Genomic DNA, 18,959 nt, shown 5'->3' with positions numbered 1-18,959 from the left:
GGTTGCAGGCTATGGAATAACTGTCATGTAGTGAAGTAAGTAAACATGATAGAGTATAAAGTGGCTGAAGGTAATGATGTAGGAGACTGATTGAATTGAATATGAAATGGTGGTAATAAGTAAGTGGTGGGATATTGTTGTATTTTTTAAGTCACTACTGAATGAGGGAGTAAGCGGATCCTCCTAACCCGACGAGTGGAAAAGGTTGGCGGTATTGGTGGTCTCGGATGTGTAACAATGGAGTGCGTGAGTGAGATGGCTGAAGGAGAGGCAGGGGTCGAAGACAGGTTGTGTTAAGCTTTGGAGCAATGTACCTGGGAACTATATGTGTTTGTGTATCTGTTTTTTATATAGAGTATTATTAAGAGAACTAAGGGTTGTGAGAGCAGGGGCAAGGGTTGGGGGGGGTGGCATGGAATAATATGCAGGAGTTCAACCTCATGCAAAGTGAGATTGGTTCTCACCCTTAATGGTTGAGGGGGGAGAAGAGCTGTGGACATCCAAGCAGCTATGTGCAAACATTTGAAAATCTACAATTGGGAGGAGTGTGGTAAGGCTTCAAGGGGTTTAGGGTACTTTTTGAATATGATGAGTTTTGGTTTAAAGGATAGAGACAGGGTTATTTAAATGGGAGTGAGGGAACTGTGACTGAGTACTAGGCAGTGAGGAATGTGGCTAGAGTATGAGGTGCAGAAAGCTGAGTGCTAAACCTTGTATTTTGAATGGGAGTGCATGGCTGTTAGTTACGTCTGCTAGTTCAGAAACGGGAAATGCTACATGTTGGCTTTGGGTACATCATTGTGTTACGGGTATCAGACTGTTCAGGTGAGGACGTATTGCAGTTATACAATAATCTGGCAAGTAGTGGCATTTTTCTGGATGTAGAAAAATCAATTAGTAGTGGCGATCAATTATCCCACAGAAGGGTGAGATGTATGGAGTTGAAGCTAATAAACGTACCTACCTAGACATGGTATTGAAGCAAAAGAGGGAAAAGATAGACTGCTTCAGTAGTGGGCCTTGTAAGCAATACTTTGGAGCAGTGTTGGGGTAGTCGAGGGAAGACTAGGATACCACAGTAGTGGTCCTTGAATGAAAGTCAAATATTTTCCGGATTTAGCACTTCCTCCAGAAATCTGAAGATTTTCAATTACGACTCAACTTCCAATCAGATCATAAATGTTTTCTGGGAATCCTTAAAAATAACAAAGGAATGCATTTATAGAGTAGAAATGGTATACCACACTACATTTATCAGCTGGACTATTGCAGCTTAACAGCAGTCCTTTATTTTGTTGAACTCCTTCTCACACTCTACCTTTCTCTTAACCTGGCTATTTTTCTAAAATCATTTACTCGAAACATAGGGGCCTATTAGGATGGCGGGCGAACTTAAGTCCGCCCGCCACCCTAGCGGTGCTGAGATGGGCCGTCAGGGGTGCGTGGTCCCGCACCGGCAATTAGGATGCCACCGCCACCATGGCGGTGGCATCCCCTATCCACATCATTGTGGCGGGCGGTGCACACAGCACCGCCCGCCACAATGCTGTGGCTGCACACTGTTCATGCAAATGCAGGGGGTATGATAGGTACCCCTCATCTGCTCCCCCAGCCCCCCAACATCCTGGGGGCCCACAACGGGCCCCCAAACCGAAATCTGCATGCCTTACTGGGGCTGCAACGGCGCCACAGAAAGGCTGAATCCCACATGCATAGTAATATGGATGGCGGTGTCTAGCAGACACTGCCACCATATTCAGCCCTTTTCCGCCTGGTCGACTCATCGACCGGGTGGAAAAGCGGCAGACGGTCTTCCCGTCTGTCGCGGTACCCCCGCCATCATAATATGGTGGAGGGAAATGGGAGGCTGGCGGAAGTTGATGTCGGGCGTATGGCCACCGCTATGCGGGCTATGGCGATCCGCCCGACATCGTAAGAGACCCCAGAGTTTCTTCTGTGAGTTTTGCATCATTTATTTTCATTTTCCTCCTGTTCTTGCTGACCAATGGTTGCGAAATATTGCGTCACAGTGTAGCATATGTTATATTGCAAAAGTGTTAAATACGTTATGTATAGGTTTAAAGAACTCTCAATTGTAAGTACATAAAGACCTTGGATGACTATGTATTTTTACAATGATTGAATCTGGCCAGAAGTGAGAAAGCGTGGGCCATTCCAGCATAGTTTTGAACTGCTGCCAAAAACATTGGAAATCCACTTCACATAATATTTTGCTGTTGACATATTCAGGATTGTATAAGCCATTCCGCAAACTTAGGCAAGGTTTTATTGCATAAAGATGTGCACTAGGTAAAAAACCGAGCTAGCCTATTTTGCAATATCCATGGTTAGTAAATAACAAGGAACAAGCAAGCACATTTTGTCTCACTTTTCAAATGTGTAAGTTGGCATTTATTATTTGAGTAGTTGCAAAAATAGTGCAAACTCCATTTGCGCCCTTTTTGTATAGGAGTTAACTTTAACTGATAGTGCTCCTGGGCTTTCACATGTTCTGGGTGATAAGGGAGTAGAGCAGCAATGTTTATGTGGTCTACAGTATTTAATTGACGGTCTATATATAGCTGTTTTCACAAATTAAAATAATTTCATTTTTTTTTTCTCTTTTAGAGCATTAGAGAAACAGGTTTTTCCAATGCACAGAAAAATAGGAGCTGTGGAAAACTCTGGAACTGCTGGATCAATGAACTATCTCATGCGTATTGCAAGGCAAAGTCGAAGGCAGGTAAAGTTTCGCCAAACGGGGCCTGTAGCAAGACTTTCCCTATGTCTCTACATTATATTTAGATATTTTGGATGAGGATAGGAGCTCCTTTGTGGGGCTCACATACTGCTAAATATTTTGCTACATGCATATTGGTTATAGAAGCACCCGTAATAACATCAAGGAAAAGGGTTAACACAAGCCTGACAGATGTTATGAAATCAAACTACAAATATATTTTAAAAACCTAAATCAAAAATGCGATAGTGTCATGTTTTCTATCAGTTATATGGATCATGAGGCTCTACAAAGGGTAAAGTTATATATCTAGTTGCTCACGCAAGATATGGGTGCAAATGGTCTTCTTTCAAAATAGCATCAGAACAGGCGTGGGTATAGCAAGGGGTGCTATAGGCCCTTATGCACACAAGTAAAATATGACCCCTAGACCCTTGTAGATAGTAAAAAGATTTTCAAGGTGGGAAGCCATGGCCCTATCACACCCCATGGCCCTGGTGTTGTCACTCACTGGCTCTGCTATTGATAGTAAGCCTACGCCCTTGGGCAAGTCGCAGTGTACAGCCCCCTCACCTTACTCCTCCCCCCCTCGTTCCTTTGGTAACACAACAGCAAGAAAAATCCAGCATTCTTTACAACACAACCACCACTAATCTGGGCAAGGTCTATTCACAATTAATCCCACAGGTCAGGTGGCGTGTTGTAACCAAACACATAAGTCTGCAAGAAAAGCACTGAGGGCCTAAGTAACATGTGAACGTGCTTTATATAACATTAAGTAACTCAGCTGTTGGAGTTGTGCAGACTCCCTCATATGGCAATGGCACCATTAAACCAAAGTTCTGATCCCATTGTACCACTGTCGTCTTCAGTCGGAATGTCTGGTGTTCTGAAAGAGTATGCATGTTATTTTTATTTAGTCTATTACAAGCTAGAACAACCATAAGAGTTTGAATTCTTAGAAAATTAAACTTTACTAAAAAAGTAAAAGTTCATTACACCCCACCATTACATCCACTTTTCTCGCGCATCGTCCACCAATGTAACTCGCCCTTTCGTACGGACAAAGCTGTAGTTTTCTTGTCTGGAACACACTTCACATCTTCATCGCCCAGCAGGAGCAAAATACACTAAGCTATGGCTGCACTCCATGGTACCAGTAATGGGGCTGGGAACACTTATCTATGTCTACACACTTTAATCGAAATATAGTTTGAAAACTGAAAAGCCCATGCTTACAAATGTCGTAAGCAATTTTATGTGACAAGACCACGATGCTTGAAAGAAATAGGATTAAAACTATCTTACGTTTTTACCAACTTTGACAATCTATGAATGGTCGAACAGTGTCTAGAGATGGTTTGCAAGATATGTGCTTTTTATATGTTTTCTTTATATTTAGCTCTTCTAGTAGTGGGGCTTTAAACTGCTTTCTTAGCTATTTAATGTACAGTAAGTCTACAATCTGTGCTACTATTGATTCAAAGTCCTCCCAAATCATCCTGGCATGCAAGCAGAGCAAGGATGTTCTGACCCCAAAAGAGATGTTCAGTTTCATCACCATGAGGTAAATATAGAGTCTCTGCTATTGAGTGGGGTCACCCTTCCTTTTGGTGAGGTACTGAGGCATGACCTTCAGGGACACTTCCCTACCACGTGGTGGTCACCATCACTGGCCCTATAGAAGTGGTGTGAATAATCTACTGGAAGGTAACGCAGCAAGTCTCAAGACCTTGTCCCCGCTGTTCCTAACTTAACACTTTTTTACTCTTCACCATTTCTAAATGGGTACATTTACTACTAGGTGCAGACTTGCATGACTCTATCCCCTCAAAACCAGATGGGGAGTCTGCTGAGGATTTAAAAGTGTAAAGTCACTACTTCACACTTAGGGCCCAATTCTGATGCGGTTTGGAAGGCCTCCTAACGGCATTTGCTCCTTCCGAATCGGATCAGGGACGTGTCTTTCCGACCTAATCAGAAAGGTTTCTGATCGACCGAGTACGATGTGAGCTAGACATTAGGAATATCCCAATCCGAACCCGACGGCATTTGGAATGACCGAGTTGTACGGAGCAGAACCGTACATCGCTATGGGCCGCGTTTCGGAACCACCAATAATGATGCTGGATTCGGACAGCCTTTAGAAATCATGCCATCCGACTAGACTCCTTTTCGGTTTGATTTTATGTATTGATTTCAAAGGTATTTTCATTCACCTTAATTTACATTTTTTCAAACTACTTTGTTTTCACATAAAAATCACTTTACAAAACCCCACAAAAAACGACATCACATATAAATCAGCATATCTTTACACCTCATTCTCTCCTCAAACTTCCAAGTGTAGTAACATTCATACTAGGGAATCAACACATTCATACATTCAATCATACCATTTCTTATACTCATTAGAAACCCACCTAAGGGTAACAATCTCAGCATCAATCTAGTATTCAAAAAAAGCTACATTACATGGATTCCATAAACACAATTTATATCATTTATAATAGGCCATCAGAAAATGTAGAACTCAAAACTTTTATGTCCAAATAATTTGACTTGATTAGCCTATAGAAAACGTGGTCGATGCGTTTCGAATTCCTGTAGCAAAGGAATTCTCCTCAGAACCATGTGTCTCTTTGTCAACTCTCCGTAAATTCTCACAGGATTATTCACATGTATTCTTTGTGGTCACTCCTCCATTCCGTGGGGTTAAACTTTACCAACACGGAATGGAGGAGTGACTCGAGGCTCCGAATAAAGAAGAAATCGGATTTGCCCCACTGTTACAAGCATCAAGTGCATGAAAAGATTTGTAAGGATACCAACAAAGAATAAATTTGGTAGGATAAGAAATAGCATCATGTTCCTGGGGGACATCGACTGAAAGACCACAAAGAATAAATGTGAATAATCCTGTCGAAGGCAGCACGCCAAAACTCGTCTGTGTAGCTCCTGCACATGAAATAAAATGTGGTTACCCGTACCCTCCTGAGTGCTGCGACTTTTTCTGAGGATTTGAAAGAAAATTCTGAGCGTTGTGTTTACAGTCTATACACAAAACCTTACTAACATTTCATGTCTCAATTCTTTGCACGCAAATATATACACCGCACAATATTTGCCAGTGTTTGTCGTTCATCACTGGCGAAGGAAAAAGCCCGTCTGAAGCACAAGAAAGAAACCGGGAGCGGAGAGAAGGAGCCGCGTCATACTCATACAGACACACAGACTCCTTCACAAACAAAGAGAGAGAGCGGCTGAATACAGAAGCAAAGATAAGATCCATTCCATCAGATTCGAACAAGAGTCAACACTCCGTGTTAAGAAAGATAAGACCAGAAAGTTTACCACCTTCTTATTTCCAACAGTAAGTGAAATTGAAATCTGTCCTACACTACATTGATTATGCCCTGAGGAAGACCTCACACATATTAAGAGGTCCACAAATACAGAGGTCGAAACGCGTTGGCAACACTTATAGAGGATTAGAGCATAATACATTCCTAAAGATGATGGTGAATTAAACATGAGGAGACTGATTGTCTGAGCCCACAGAGATTCTTATAAAGAACAGACTCTTAACTCTAACAGGACCAAAAATTAGGATTTGCCTAGTAATAAACAGTGTAGAACTGGCAATAAAGTAGGACTTTACTCAGAAGAAATGACACAGGATCAATATTTGGAATAATATGTTTTTGTTTGTGATTTGAACACTTGAATATATGTATAAATTTGTACTTATTTGTCAATTGTAAATATTGTGCGGTGTATATATTTGCGTGCAAATAATTGAGACATGAAATGTTAGTAAGGTTTTTTGTATAGACTGTAAACACGCCTAACGGAAAAAAAGTTGTATATAAAGAAAGAAAAAAGTAATAAGATTAGTAGAGTCAATAAAAGGGACTTCTGCTATCAAAATAAGAGTATATGATTTATAGTGTTAGGGGTATAACTTTTGCTAAAATTGCATGTTTGTGAATAGCATTTTGTAGTATGTGAGCAGTTCTTTGTAGTACTACTAAACTTACTACAAAGTGCAGTTTGTGAATAGGCCATACAGAGTGGCCTCTTCATAGTATATTAAATGGTATCAAACATCCAAAAGCCATCAATGCTTTACTAAATATTGCTTCCTGAAGTGAGGGATTCTGAAACTGCCCCCCCCCCCACCAGATAGTTATATTTCTGAAAAGGTTTCCAATTTTGCTCTGCCCAGGTTAGCAGACACTGTCCACCATTGCATTGAAATGCACATTAACATGATGTTTTTTCTTTGTAAATGCCAGCGTTATAGTTCAGAAAACTTTGAAATGGGTAACAGGGACATAAAGCAGAAACCTAGCTATAACAGATTTCAGTGTTGCTCCCCATTGTTAAATGTTCATCATTCAGTAATTATATCAGGGGTTTCATAAAAACCGGGAGGACTTTTGTGTGACCTTTATCTTTCCACTTTATCATTCATTTGTTTTTCAGCAGTACTCCATGGTCTGAATTAAAATGTAAACTGCCTGAAAGCCATGTTAATAATATACTATACGTTCCTCTGTAGGATTACCTGTGTTTGCTGGTGGTGTTTCAAAAAGGGCAAGTAAGAAAATGAACGGAGCGCAATCTACTTTTTCAAATTCACACAGTACCGAAAAATATGGGAATAACAACTGAATGAATACACAGTATATTGGATCTGTTTATGCATAAGAGCAGTAGGATATAAGGAAATTGTAAGGCTGTGCAACTTAGATAATGTTATTAAATAAGACCTTAATTACATAAAGAGGGTGTTCACAATTTTACAAACTGGCTATTTAAGGATAAATGCGTGGACTTGTTAGGAAGAAACCTGAAGGAGAAGTACAGTTGTAGAGTTAAATTTACCTAACAGTGTAGGGATAATTCATACAAATGCTATTTTAAATAGCAACTGTTGCAGCAATGTTTTTAATTGTACAGCTGTTACACTACATACTAAAACATGTAAATATATATTACAGAGGAGAATAGGAGTTTGCAGAGAAGTGAACTTAAAAGGACGCAAGCTACAAATGTCTCTCCAACACAAAATTATACCAAGGTTGGAAATCTGTGACGCATAGAATCTCTGATGGAATATATATTACAATACATTTAAAATCTTAACTTAAAATCTTAACTGTCGTTGTTTGAGGAAAAATAAAAGGGTGCAAAAACTGAATGAACGTTATCAATGCTAGCTTTGTGTGACTCTTGCGTTGGACTGGACAAAAGGAAGAGTAATTATATTTGAAAAATGGGATATGAACTTTAAAGGATTCATGAATTTGAAATGGGCCATTTTGAAGGGAGAAAACAAGGAGCATGGAAGGCAATACCAACCTTTCTGTAATAAAACAAAGACAAAGTATAGAATGTAAGCTGTTTGTGATGGGTACATTGAAAAGTGCACACGGTTAATTCTAGCCTGCCTTCGGGCTAGAACATGTCTTTGGATATACATATATTTCAACTTAACATCAGTTCCTATCCATTCTTGATAAATATTGGTATACTTTAACATAAAATTACATTTCACTCCTCTGAAGTTCTCACTGTACTAAAAGGTTGGGATACTTGTAATTATAAGTGTTAAGGAGACTGTACCTTAACTAAGTTATGAACATGAGTGTTGATGTACATGAATAGTAGATGTTAAAGGATCAAGAATTTAGTTCATAAAAATAACTTTGCCTAAATACAGAGATGAGACGTGCTAGATTGTGGCACTGCAAAATTAAAAGTTGCTAAGAGCATAAAAGATAAAGGGCCAGATGTAGGTAATCCAGATTTACCGATTCTAAAATACAGAATTTTACCGATTCGGTATTTCAGAATCGGTAAATGGGATGTAGGTATTTGCAGGCATATGCATCAAACCAAAAACCAGTCACAAACGGGCAGATTCTCAGAATCCGCCCCTTTGTCACCGCTATTTTTGCATTTGGGATGCATCATCCCAAATGCAAAAATCGCAATTTAAGGAATCTCTAAATTGCGATTCCTTAAATTGCAATTGCATTTAAGGAATCCCAAATTGAGATTCCCTAAATACAATTCATGAAAGTTAAAAAATTAGCGATTTCGCTAATAGGAGTAGCAAATTACCATGAAGTTGAACTTCATGTTAATTTGCAAAAACTTTGAAAAATTCACTTTTGTGCGTTTTTCAAAGTTTCATGTTGCGCACACACATGCCCTTAGGGCATGTGTGTGTGCAACATATGTGCAGAGATCAATTTCAGGGGTGCAACAGGGGGTAAATACCGATTCGGTAAAAGGGGGAACACATGCAAGGGTAGCAGGGTGTCACTTTGACACCCTGTTGCACCCCTGAATCGTGCATGTGTGCACATGTGGCACACATACATGCCCTAAGGGCATGTATGTCTGCCACATGGCACAGTTAAAAAAGCACAAAATTGTTTTTTTCTTTAAAGGTTTTCGATATTTACCACCAACTTGTAGTTGGTGGTAAATAACGAATCCTTAAATGAGGAATACACTCACTTGAGTACTCCCTACATTCAGGATTCCGTAAATTACCGATTCGGTATCTTAAGGATTCGGTAATTTACCGATTCCTTAAATTACTGATTCGGTAAATTACCGAATCTTTCAATTTGGCCTCCTACATCTCACAAGCCTAATACTGGTCGGTAACGGCCGAAATTTGGTAATTTCGGCTGTTACCGACCGGTATTAGGCTACCTACATCCGGCCCAAAGAGAGTTATTTTCTAGTAGAAAACCCAAGCTTTTTGTGTGCGTTGAACACTTTCCACCTTTTAGTAAGATTTAAACTCTTTGAACACAATGTATGTCAATTAAGCATTGAGACCTTATTCAATCAGTTGCTTAGACGTGGCTCCTCTTTTTAAGTTGCACATATAGTCTTAGATGAATTTTCAATTTTTGTGCGCTTTTGGCGTTTGCATCTGCCAGTGGTGTGAAAGGAATTTCTGATGCTCAGGGTACATTGTTAAGGTCCACGACTATTGTGGTTGAGCCTTCTTGTTCCAGTGAACAAAATAACATGACCAAGAGTTCGTTTGTTTTGCCCACTGGAACGAGCAGACCCAACAACCGCAGCACAAACTTTTTTGGCTGCCAGTTTACAGTCCCACAAGATGAATCTTTGATCTATGGAAGAGCATTGCTTGTCACTAAAGCAAGATGTGTACTCATATGTATATGTTGTTGAAACTTTAATATATGATTCATTATTACAGAAGCCTTTACTATTAAGGTGAGTGCTCTAAGGCAATTCAGCAAGCCATGAGCTCATCTGCCATCACTAAGAGTGGTTCCAGCATAAAAACATGTACAAATGTTTACAAAATGTAGAAATGTGAAGATATCTATAATGTTCCTGATTATGTGTGAATACATACAGAAACATGAAAGAAAGACTGTTAATTCCTTTCCAATTAAAATGTACACAAAAAAGGCAACTTACAAAAAGGTTTTCCAAAACATTTCTGCTACTTTGAATATGATTTCTCAGAGGCAACATTTCATAAAACATGTTTGATGCATTCCTTGAATAAGTAGGCAGAATTGCTCTCAGTATTTCCTTTTCTGTGTGTATTGTTGCTCACACTTACCACCTGCTCTAGGCAGGTCAAAAACTCCAGCAGGGCGCTGCGGTGTAAGGGACAGAAGGGAGGGTGGTGAAGAGGGTAGGCATGGTGGTGGTGAGGGTGGGGTGGGCAGGAGAGAGTGTAGTGTGTCAGGGACTGTAACACGTGCCATGGCTGATGGTTCAGCAGGGAGTAGGAAAACGGGTGCAAGCTGCAGTGCAGCCTGTGCCGAATGCTATTTTTACAGGCTGATGAAATGGCGTCCGTTGTTCTCGTACTGGGTAAATCCAGGTGCAGGAAGAAGGGCCCACTCATGATTGTGCATAATTCCTTGGAGGAGTTCTGCTCCACTGAACACATATTAGTAGCATATATCGTTTTACACAAAGTGGCATAGTCAGAATCTTGTTGGAATTTAGACCTGGATAAAACACAAGTCCTGACATGCTCAAATAAGCTATTATTAGTGTGTTTATATCATGAAATTCTCCCTTAATTTACCAGCACCCTGCATGGCACTAAAAGGAACAAGTGGATTTCTTGCAAGGCAAGTACACTTTGGAAGTATCACATCCCTTGGACAAGTAGATATTTTATAAAGTTCTACACCCATGATCGGATATTAATGTATTCAAGTGCTTGGAAGGATGATTCCATGGGTCATCTAATATGCCTGTTCATGCCTACTTGCATTAAAACAGGAGCATTCACCTCAGGTTCCAGCAGCTTCATGCTCCTTCAAGTCTCCACATGAAGTTAAGGAATTAAGTATTTCTCCATCAGAGAAGTTGCAAAAGGCTAACCCTGCCACCTCAATCATTTCAGATGTTTTTGGCACAACTTTTGCTTTGGTTCTTTCTTAAATGCTCCTTATTCTCCTGCCTATAAATCCCTTTCTGCATTAAAAAAAAAAAACTTTTAACTGTGATAGCGAAGGGGTTGTTTAGTGCCTCATTTGTTACAGCAAGTAAGTCATGGTCAGTTCAGGAGACTGCTCTGCTTCAAGATGGCGACCGTCTTCTCATCCAGCAAGCACATCACCTTCAGCCACTCCACCGGACTTCACTGGACCGACCACAGCTGCGTCCACTTCAGCTTCAGGAAAACCACTACCCACCACCACCCGCAACAGGTTCCTCACAGAAACTGGAGCAAGATCACCGCCGACCTGCTCACCACCTTCCTCAGACAGAACCCACCTGCCAGCACACCAAATCCCAACGAAGCAGCCCGCAACTTCACACAGTGGCTGACCGCCTGCGCCGACGACCTCGCACCACTGTAGAACCCTCCCAGCAAACCCAGAAGCAAGAAGGCCCCCTTGTTCATCGACGAACTCAAGGACTCCAAGAAGACCTGCTGCACCCTTGAGAAAGCCTGGCTCCTCGACCAGACCACTGACAACATGACAGCCCTCAAATACGCCACCCGCAAGCACCACCAGCTCATCCGCACCACCAAGAAGAAATCACTGAAGGATCGACTGGACAACAACGCCCACGACAGCAAGGAATTCTTCAGCATCGTCAAGGAGTTCTCCAGCACCGGCAACAACGACATCACCCCTTCACAAGATCTCTGCGACTCCCTCGCCTCGTTCTTCCACCGCAAGATTGCCGACATCCACAACAGCTTCGGCGCACCATCCTCGCACCCGACCGGCGAACCAACGCACCCCACCGCCACCCTCTGCACCTGGATCACGGTGACCACCGAAGACACAGCCCGCACGATGAACACCATCCACTCCGGATCTCCGACTGACCCCTGCCCCCACCACATCTTCAACAAGGCCGACTCCACCATCGCACCCCAACTCCGAGACGTCATCAACACCTCCTTCGACACCGCCACCTTCCCGGAGAGCTGGAAGCATGCCGAGCTCAGCGCCCTACTGAAGAAACCGACGGCGGACCCCACCGACCTCAAAAGCTTCCGCCCCATCTCGCTCCTCCCTTTTCCTGCCAAAGTCATCGAGAAGATCGCCAACAGACACCTTGCCGCCTTCCTCGAGACGAACGGATCCCTCGACCCCTCGCAGTCCGGTTTCAGAGCCAATCACAGCACCGAGACCGCCCTCATTGCAGCCACCGACGACATCCGAGCCCTGCTCGACAACGGGGAAACAGCGGCACTCATCCTCCTAGACCTCTCCGCAGCGTTCGACACCGTCTGCCACCGCACCCTAGTCCAACGCCTCAACAACACATGCATCCAGGAGAAGGCACTGAAGTGGATCATCTCGTTCCTCGCCGGAAGAACACAGGGAGTCCGCCTTCCCCCGTTTCGTTCCGAGGCCACCGAAGTCATCTGCGGCGTCCCGCAAGGATCATCACTCAGCCCCACCCTCTTCAACGTCTACATGAAACCTCTCGCTACCATCGCACGCCAACACAACCTCAACATAATCTCCTACGCCGACGACACCCAGCTGATCCTCTCCCTCACCAGAGACCCCGACACCGCCAGAACGAGCCTCCACGAAGGGATGAAAGACGTCGCCGAGTGGATGAAGAACAGCCGTCTGAAACTGAACTCAGACAAGACGGAAGTCCTCATCCTGGGTCCATCACCCTCCGCCTGGGACGACTCCTGGTGGCCCCCAGCCCTGGGCACCGCCCCCAAGCCAACAGACCACGCACGCACGCAACCTGGGCTTCATCCTGGACTCCTCCCTCCCGATGACCAGACAAGTCAACGCCGTCTCCTCTTCATGCTTTCACACCCTCCGCATGCTCCGCAAGATCTTCCGATGGATCCCGATCGAAACCAGGAAGACGGTCACCCAGGCCCTCGTAACCAGCCGACTGGACTACGGAAACACCCTCTACGCCGGAACCACAGCCAAGCTACAGAAAAGACTCCAACGCATCCAGAACGCCTCCCCCCGACTCATCCTGGACATCCCCCGACGCAGCCACATCTCCGGCCACCTGAGGGACCTGCACTGGCTCCCCGTCAACAAGAGGATCACGTACAGGCTCCTCACCCACGCACACAAGTCTCTCCACGACCTGGGCCCTAAGTACCTCAACGACCGCCTGACCTTCCACGCGCCCACCCGCCAGCTGCGATCTGCCAGCCTCGCCCTCGCCGCCGTTCCACGCATCCGAAGAGCCACCGCCGGAGGCAGATCCTTCTCTTACCTGGCGGCCAAGACATGGAACTCCCTCCCCATCCACCTTCGGCTGACCCAAGACCACCTCGCCTTCAGGAGACAACTCAAGACCTGGCTGTTCGAGCAGTAGCGAACCCCTTCCTCCAAGCGCCTTAAGACCCTTCCGGGTGAGTAGTGCCCTATACAAGTGTCATGATTGATTGATTGATTGACTGTGAGAGCCTGCATTCAGAAGATCTGAGTTACAACAGTCACGTCCCTAGCAAAAACTAAGATCTGAGCTCAAGCCCATGTAGTCTCTTCAGGCTGGAGTGCTTTTACCAATTGATTAGCGAGGAACAGAGGGGTACTATGTTTTTGACTCTTTGAAGAACAGAGCTGGAGGTTGGTGATTGGAGACATTCAGTTGAGCGCCTAGAGAGATTGATTTTCCATAACACTCTTCCCACCTAGTTGGCGTATGTACTACTGGTTATTTGATAGAAGAAGCTTGTGTGAAACTCCAGCTTCTGGTAAAGAAGATGCAACTCTCACCATTCCTTTGTGAGACACTTGAAGTCGCACCACCATTCGCGTGTTTGCTCTTAGGGTGCATTCTTTTCTAGAACCAGCTCTGACTGTATTCTTCACTCCAGCATTGTTGAAGACTTAATCATTTTATGCCATATGTCTATTATATCCATAATAAAAAGATAGTTCTGAATAATCCAACTACGTTTTTTTTCCGGCTAGTCAGCCAGTCTTCTTCAATTATGGTAGACATGAAATATACCCTTCATTGAGCTCGGATTTCCAGCAGCACTGGGCAGAGAAAGTACGAATCTGAACCTTAATAGAAAAAACTTTGTCTTTTTGCCAGTGACGTTACGGATCAGATAACAAGGGTAATTTTCATAGCGGTGTACTTGAGCTCAGGCCAATATGGCTCCCTCAATTGCCATTCCCTTTATTCCTTAAGGTAAAGTCAGTTCTGAAGAAGCTGGGTATTAAATTATGAACTGCACAATAAAACAAGACATTTCTTTACTTTTCACAGACAGAAGACTTGCAATGACGTTTGTCATATCTTTGATGATATACATAGTGATGTCATATCAGATTAATCTATGATGTAATTTTATTTGTGAGGTAATGAACTATGAATTGGCATTGGTCGATTTGCATAGTTACTCTAAAGTGGTGCCTTTTGGGACCTTTTAGGTTAGCAATATAATTTTAACCTATCTTCAACAGAATATTTCACATTCGATTTGTATGTTTTTTTTAATAACAATGGACGCACTTCTTTTGTTAGAGCAGATATTGTAATCCTCTAAGCTAAAGTCTTCTCTATAAACCGCATGGGGTTTATTGTATACCATTAAAAAATAAAAATTGTACTTCCCGTGGAAATGTAGACTGCAGCCTTTCCAGCAAACCTTGCGTAATGCTTGTGTATGTTGCGCACCTTTCAGCAGCAGTGGTGGTACATTGTGTGTACCACTCAAATACAATTACGATTTTCTCTAATTTAGCCTTATTATATAATACTAATTTATTCAGTCATAACGTTCGTCCCATCTTTTTCAAATCCTTCTTAGTACGCTTTTCAAAGAAAGTTAAACAGGCAATTGAACTTGAGCCTATCACCCTATCGCCATGCTAAAATAGAGCTCATAAAATCCTATCCAGAATCAGCACCAACTGCATGGCAGCACAGGTACACAAGCTAGTTTATCCTCGGTGATTAAATATAGCCAATACACACTTTCTAGCAGATGCAATGGATTTCGCCTAAAAATCTAGTGTTGCGGCTGCTGTCACTTTATTAAACTCCGGGAAGGCATTTGACCTTGTGACTTGGACATTTTGGATTGTTGTAACTTTGCTTCCTGAGTTTATTCACTCTCTCCCACTTTCTCTCTGTTGCCACTCAGAAGAAAATATAATTATCAATAATCATCTCTCTGGGGTTCTTGAACTTGCCAGAGATATCAAGCTGGGCTGCCTAGTGTCCCCCATGTTGTTTGCTTTTTTTATAGAGCCAATTGTAACATATATTTGAAAAATATAAAATAGTGCAGCCAGTTTAGGAAATAAGGTTCTTGAGCAGAGGTCTGTACTCTGAGGCTTGAAAAGAGATTTGCTGCCACTTGGAAGTAAAGCCAAGGGAATATTATTTTGATGGAAAGTCCTATTGATAACGTGGTTGAGGTGTAGTTCTTCAGAAGCATTGATTCAAGCATTTCGGTCACTTTTGAATTGTGTTGTAGAGGTTGAAATACAATCAAGGTTTTAGATGGCTTGGGACACGTGCATGTAAATGTCGGTTGTGCGCTAAGGAGGACAAAACAAGAGCAAATATACACCGTTGTATTGAGAAATACAGGCATATGAGCTAGGTTGATGGGCCAAGAATTCTTTTGTTACTATGTATGTATATGTTCGTAAATTGTATAAGCGGGCTAACATTTTAGTATATTTGCCTTCTGTTTCTCAATATTGGCTCCCATCAGCCATTGGCAAAGAGGATAATTGATCTCATTACAGGTTGCAAAGTTTTAACAAAAACAGATATTTGCTTAAGAAAGGCAACTCTGTATAAAACGTATATGTTTCCAAGTTTGTGGTCACATTTGAAAGATATTTAGACCTAAATTGAAAACTATGTGTGGAGAAATATTGATTGCAAACAAACAAATCTTTATTTTAAAGCAAAACCTGAATCCAGTGAAAGAGGCTGTACTAAGACACAACGTTCCTATTTTCCCAGTGGAGCAGCCAAAAGTGAATAACAATGGAGTAAAAAAGTTCACATCTTATCCCCCTGTTAAATATCAATCGGTTTTTCCTACGCCTGCGCCAATTGGAAAACTTCCCGTACTGCAAACCATGAAGTATTTAGAGATGAACAACAAGGTATTAGGCTTTTACTTTACTCTCTAAATTTACGGTTTTTTCTTGCATGAATCTGAACATGTGTAATTTCTTTAACAGTCGGATATCCTGCAGGACACACAGCCTTCCCTACAAAAATTCTATTTGCCTTCCCTACCGAGGAAAGAGGGTCGATTCTAAGCTGAACGTTAAAAAAAATGTCATTACCAAATGAATATGGACAACCGAGAAACGTGCTGACTCAACCACTATTATGAAGCAATTCCGTCTTCCATGGTATCACACCAAATATATGAACATAAGAAAATTGTGGGAGCGGTTACCAATACAAAGTGCAAGTTGAAACTTTGCAGAGTTCGTAACTGTGGTTCGAGGAAAAAATATCTGCTTGAAAGTCGTGCACATATAAAATGTACCTACAGACTCACTGCAAAAAATGATTAATACCTAGCTGCATGAAATATGAGGATTTGGTCCATCTGCTCTACATGTACACTTCCTTAAAATATATCTCACTCCCTTTTGAATTCTTAAAACTTGGAAGTGGCATAATGGGGAAGTATGAATATATGCAAGCTAGATGATGAGAGGGGAATAGGTTGGATGATGGTTGGATTACTGGCCTTTTTCAGCTAAATTTAACATTTGCTTTGAATATGTGAGAATAATACATATTATGGTGCTCCAGATTGAAGACTGAAAAGTCCAAGCAAAAGCTTGACACCAAATCTACATAATATTCTTTAAGACATAAAGAAAGACTCCTTAATTTTGAAGCACATAAAAATGCACTTTACATAAAGCTCTTGAACATTTTGTTTTTTAAAATCGGTGTTTTTTGTAAACTACCAATTGTGTTTTCTACTGTGGCATTTTGTACAATAATTCCAATTAAACATTTTTGTATTTTTTTGTTTTGTATTGAATATCAAAATAAGTGGATAATGGTATTTCATATTATGTTATTTATGACTCGAGTTTGTTTAATTTGACTTTGCTCAAAGTATGTTTGTTTTAGATTTTAAATATTGAATTTTCAATAAACCATAAAACTTTTTCTGTACAATTATTCAAAATGTTGTAACCAAAACTGGATCTGTTGCTTTTAGAATTTCCCATCATGACTTATTCTTTGATTTGATATGATATGTTTCCTGTCAGCTGTTGCTCCAAAGCTTCTAATTCATGCCGTTTTGATTGGGTGCCACTCTTCTTGAAAGGCACAGTTAACACTGTTCACAAGTAAATATTGTCAGATGTGATGGTCAGAATGTGGTACTTCATATTTAAGATCCCGGTATATGGTTGCTGCAGAAATTGAATATGTAGAACACTGACAAAGTGGGACAGTTTGTCTTTACTGCAAGCCTTCATTTATACTGACATGCTGTATGTCATTGAACCTTATTGACAACATTCACAGTGAATTCCTATGTTATGTTCTGTTACGTTTATAGAGCCGAATACATCCATGTTTCCTTTTAGGCTGCATCAGAAATACTTTTATTCGTTCTGTAATTATACATACATCAGAAATTGTTTTTTTTAAAATCTGAAATATGTTCATTTGCAATTTGCTTGTGTGGAAAAATAAATGTTGAAAATGTTTCTAATCCTCCTGTATGTAAACTTTCTAACGTTTGGAATTATTGTCAACATAGGACAGGAATGTTTAATTTATCAGCTTAAAAAGCAAAATTCAGTGCAATGAAGAAGAAGCTGCTTCTTTTCGGTTACTGACTTGAGGGCCAGCTCTGCAGCCTTGTGATAGGTGCCACTGTGGTTCCAAGTAGTAGATATTGTTATTTCGCCCCCTTCCGCCTACATTCTGTAAGCATCTCACCCTTCAGTTTACCCTTTTCTAATGACAGACATATGCCCTGTTTTGATTTTGTTAGGCACTGCACCATTCTGATTCTGGTACATGGGATATTTTTCCAGAATTATGTTTCTGTGAGAATCTTATGCATGGGCTATCCCACAACTACATGGATTCCAAAATTGGGTGATTTGGTAAAGGGTGATTTATCATCCTACCCTCTACACTGTGGTAGCTTACATTACCTGTGGTGCTGGCATCGTGATAGTCTGTAGGCCACTATCTGAAGAATTGTCTCTAGTGCAGTAGAGGACACTTAGAAGAGGTGGAACAAGGTGCCTCCAGCTCCATGATGAAACACTCGACATCTCACATGGGTAGGAAGACTCCTTTACTGGATGGAATGAAGCAGAGGACGTCTGGTGCCTGCCGAAACCCTCATAAACTACTTCAAAAAATAAGCAGAAGAAGTTAGCACATATTTAACTGAAGACAACAAGCAAAAGTGGTAGAATGTTAAAACAAGGCGGTAAAATGGCCTAGAGAGGACATTTGTAGAGTTATTATTCTTATTAGGCTGTAAGGTCCTTGGATGTGCTTCGGAAATAGCACATTAAAGAGAGTATGTAATATACCAGCCTCTGATATTGCCATTATAGAGTCTTAATTTTGCAGTACATCTTATTGAGAAGTTACATCTTCCAGCTAGAGTGAAGGCATCACATACGTAAGAAGACTCCAGGGTTACCAGATTTTGCAGATCTAAAATGCTGAAGCGTTCTTCTTTAAGAACTGCTGT

The 18,959-nt window shown here is 41.6% G+C and overlaps 1 protein-coding gene across 5 annotated transcripts in view; it reads left to right on the top strand.

Moving 5' to 3' along the window:
- Positions 1 to 18,959, top strand: part of MOK (MOK protein kinase) — an 830,279-nt gene that overhangs the window by 481,062 nt on the left and 330,258 nt on the right. For 3 of the 5 annotated variants that reach the window (XM_078660202.1, XM_078660201.1, XM_078660205.1), the window contains exon 10: positions 2,629 to 2,743. In XM_078660202.1, the coding sequence (XP_078516328.1) occupies positions 2,629 to 2,743 (115 nt within the window). Of the gene's footprint in view, positions 1 to 2,628; positions 2,744 to 7,304; positions 7,985 to 16,158; positions 16,363 to 16,440; positions 17,955 to 18,959 lie in introns of those variants that run through there. The other 2 variants (XM_078660203.1, XM_078660204.1) reach the window with 2 other exon arrangements.

This window comes from Lissotriton helveticus, chromosome 9 (genome assembly GCF_964261635.1).
Source record: "Lissotriton helveticus chromosome 9, aLisHel1.1, whole genome shotgun sequence".
NCBI classification, from domain to species: Eukaryota; Metazoa; Chordata; class Amphibia; order Caudata; family Salamandridae; genus Lissotriton; species Lissotriton helveticus.
The sequence above is the reverse complement of the archived record's forward strand: the minus strand, read 5'-3'. Positions and strand labels throughout refer to the sequence as shown.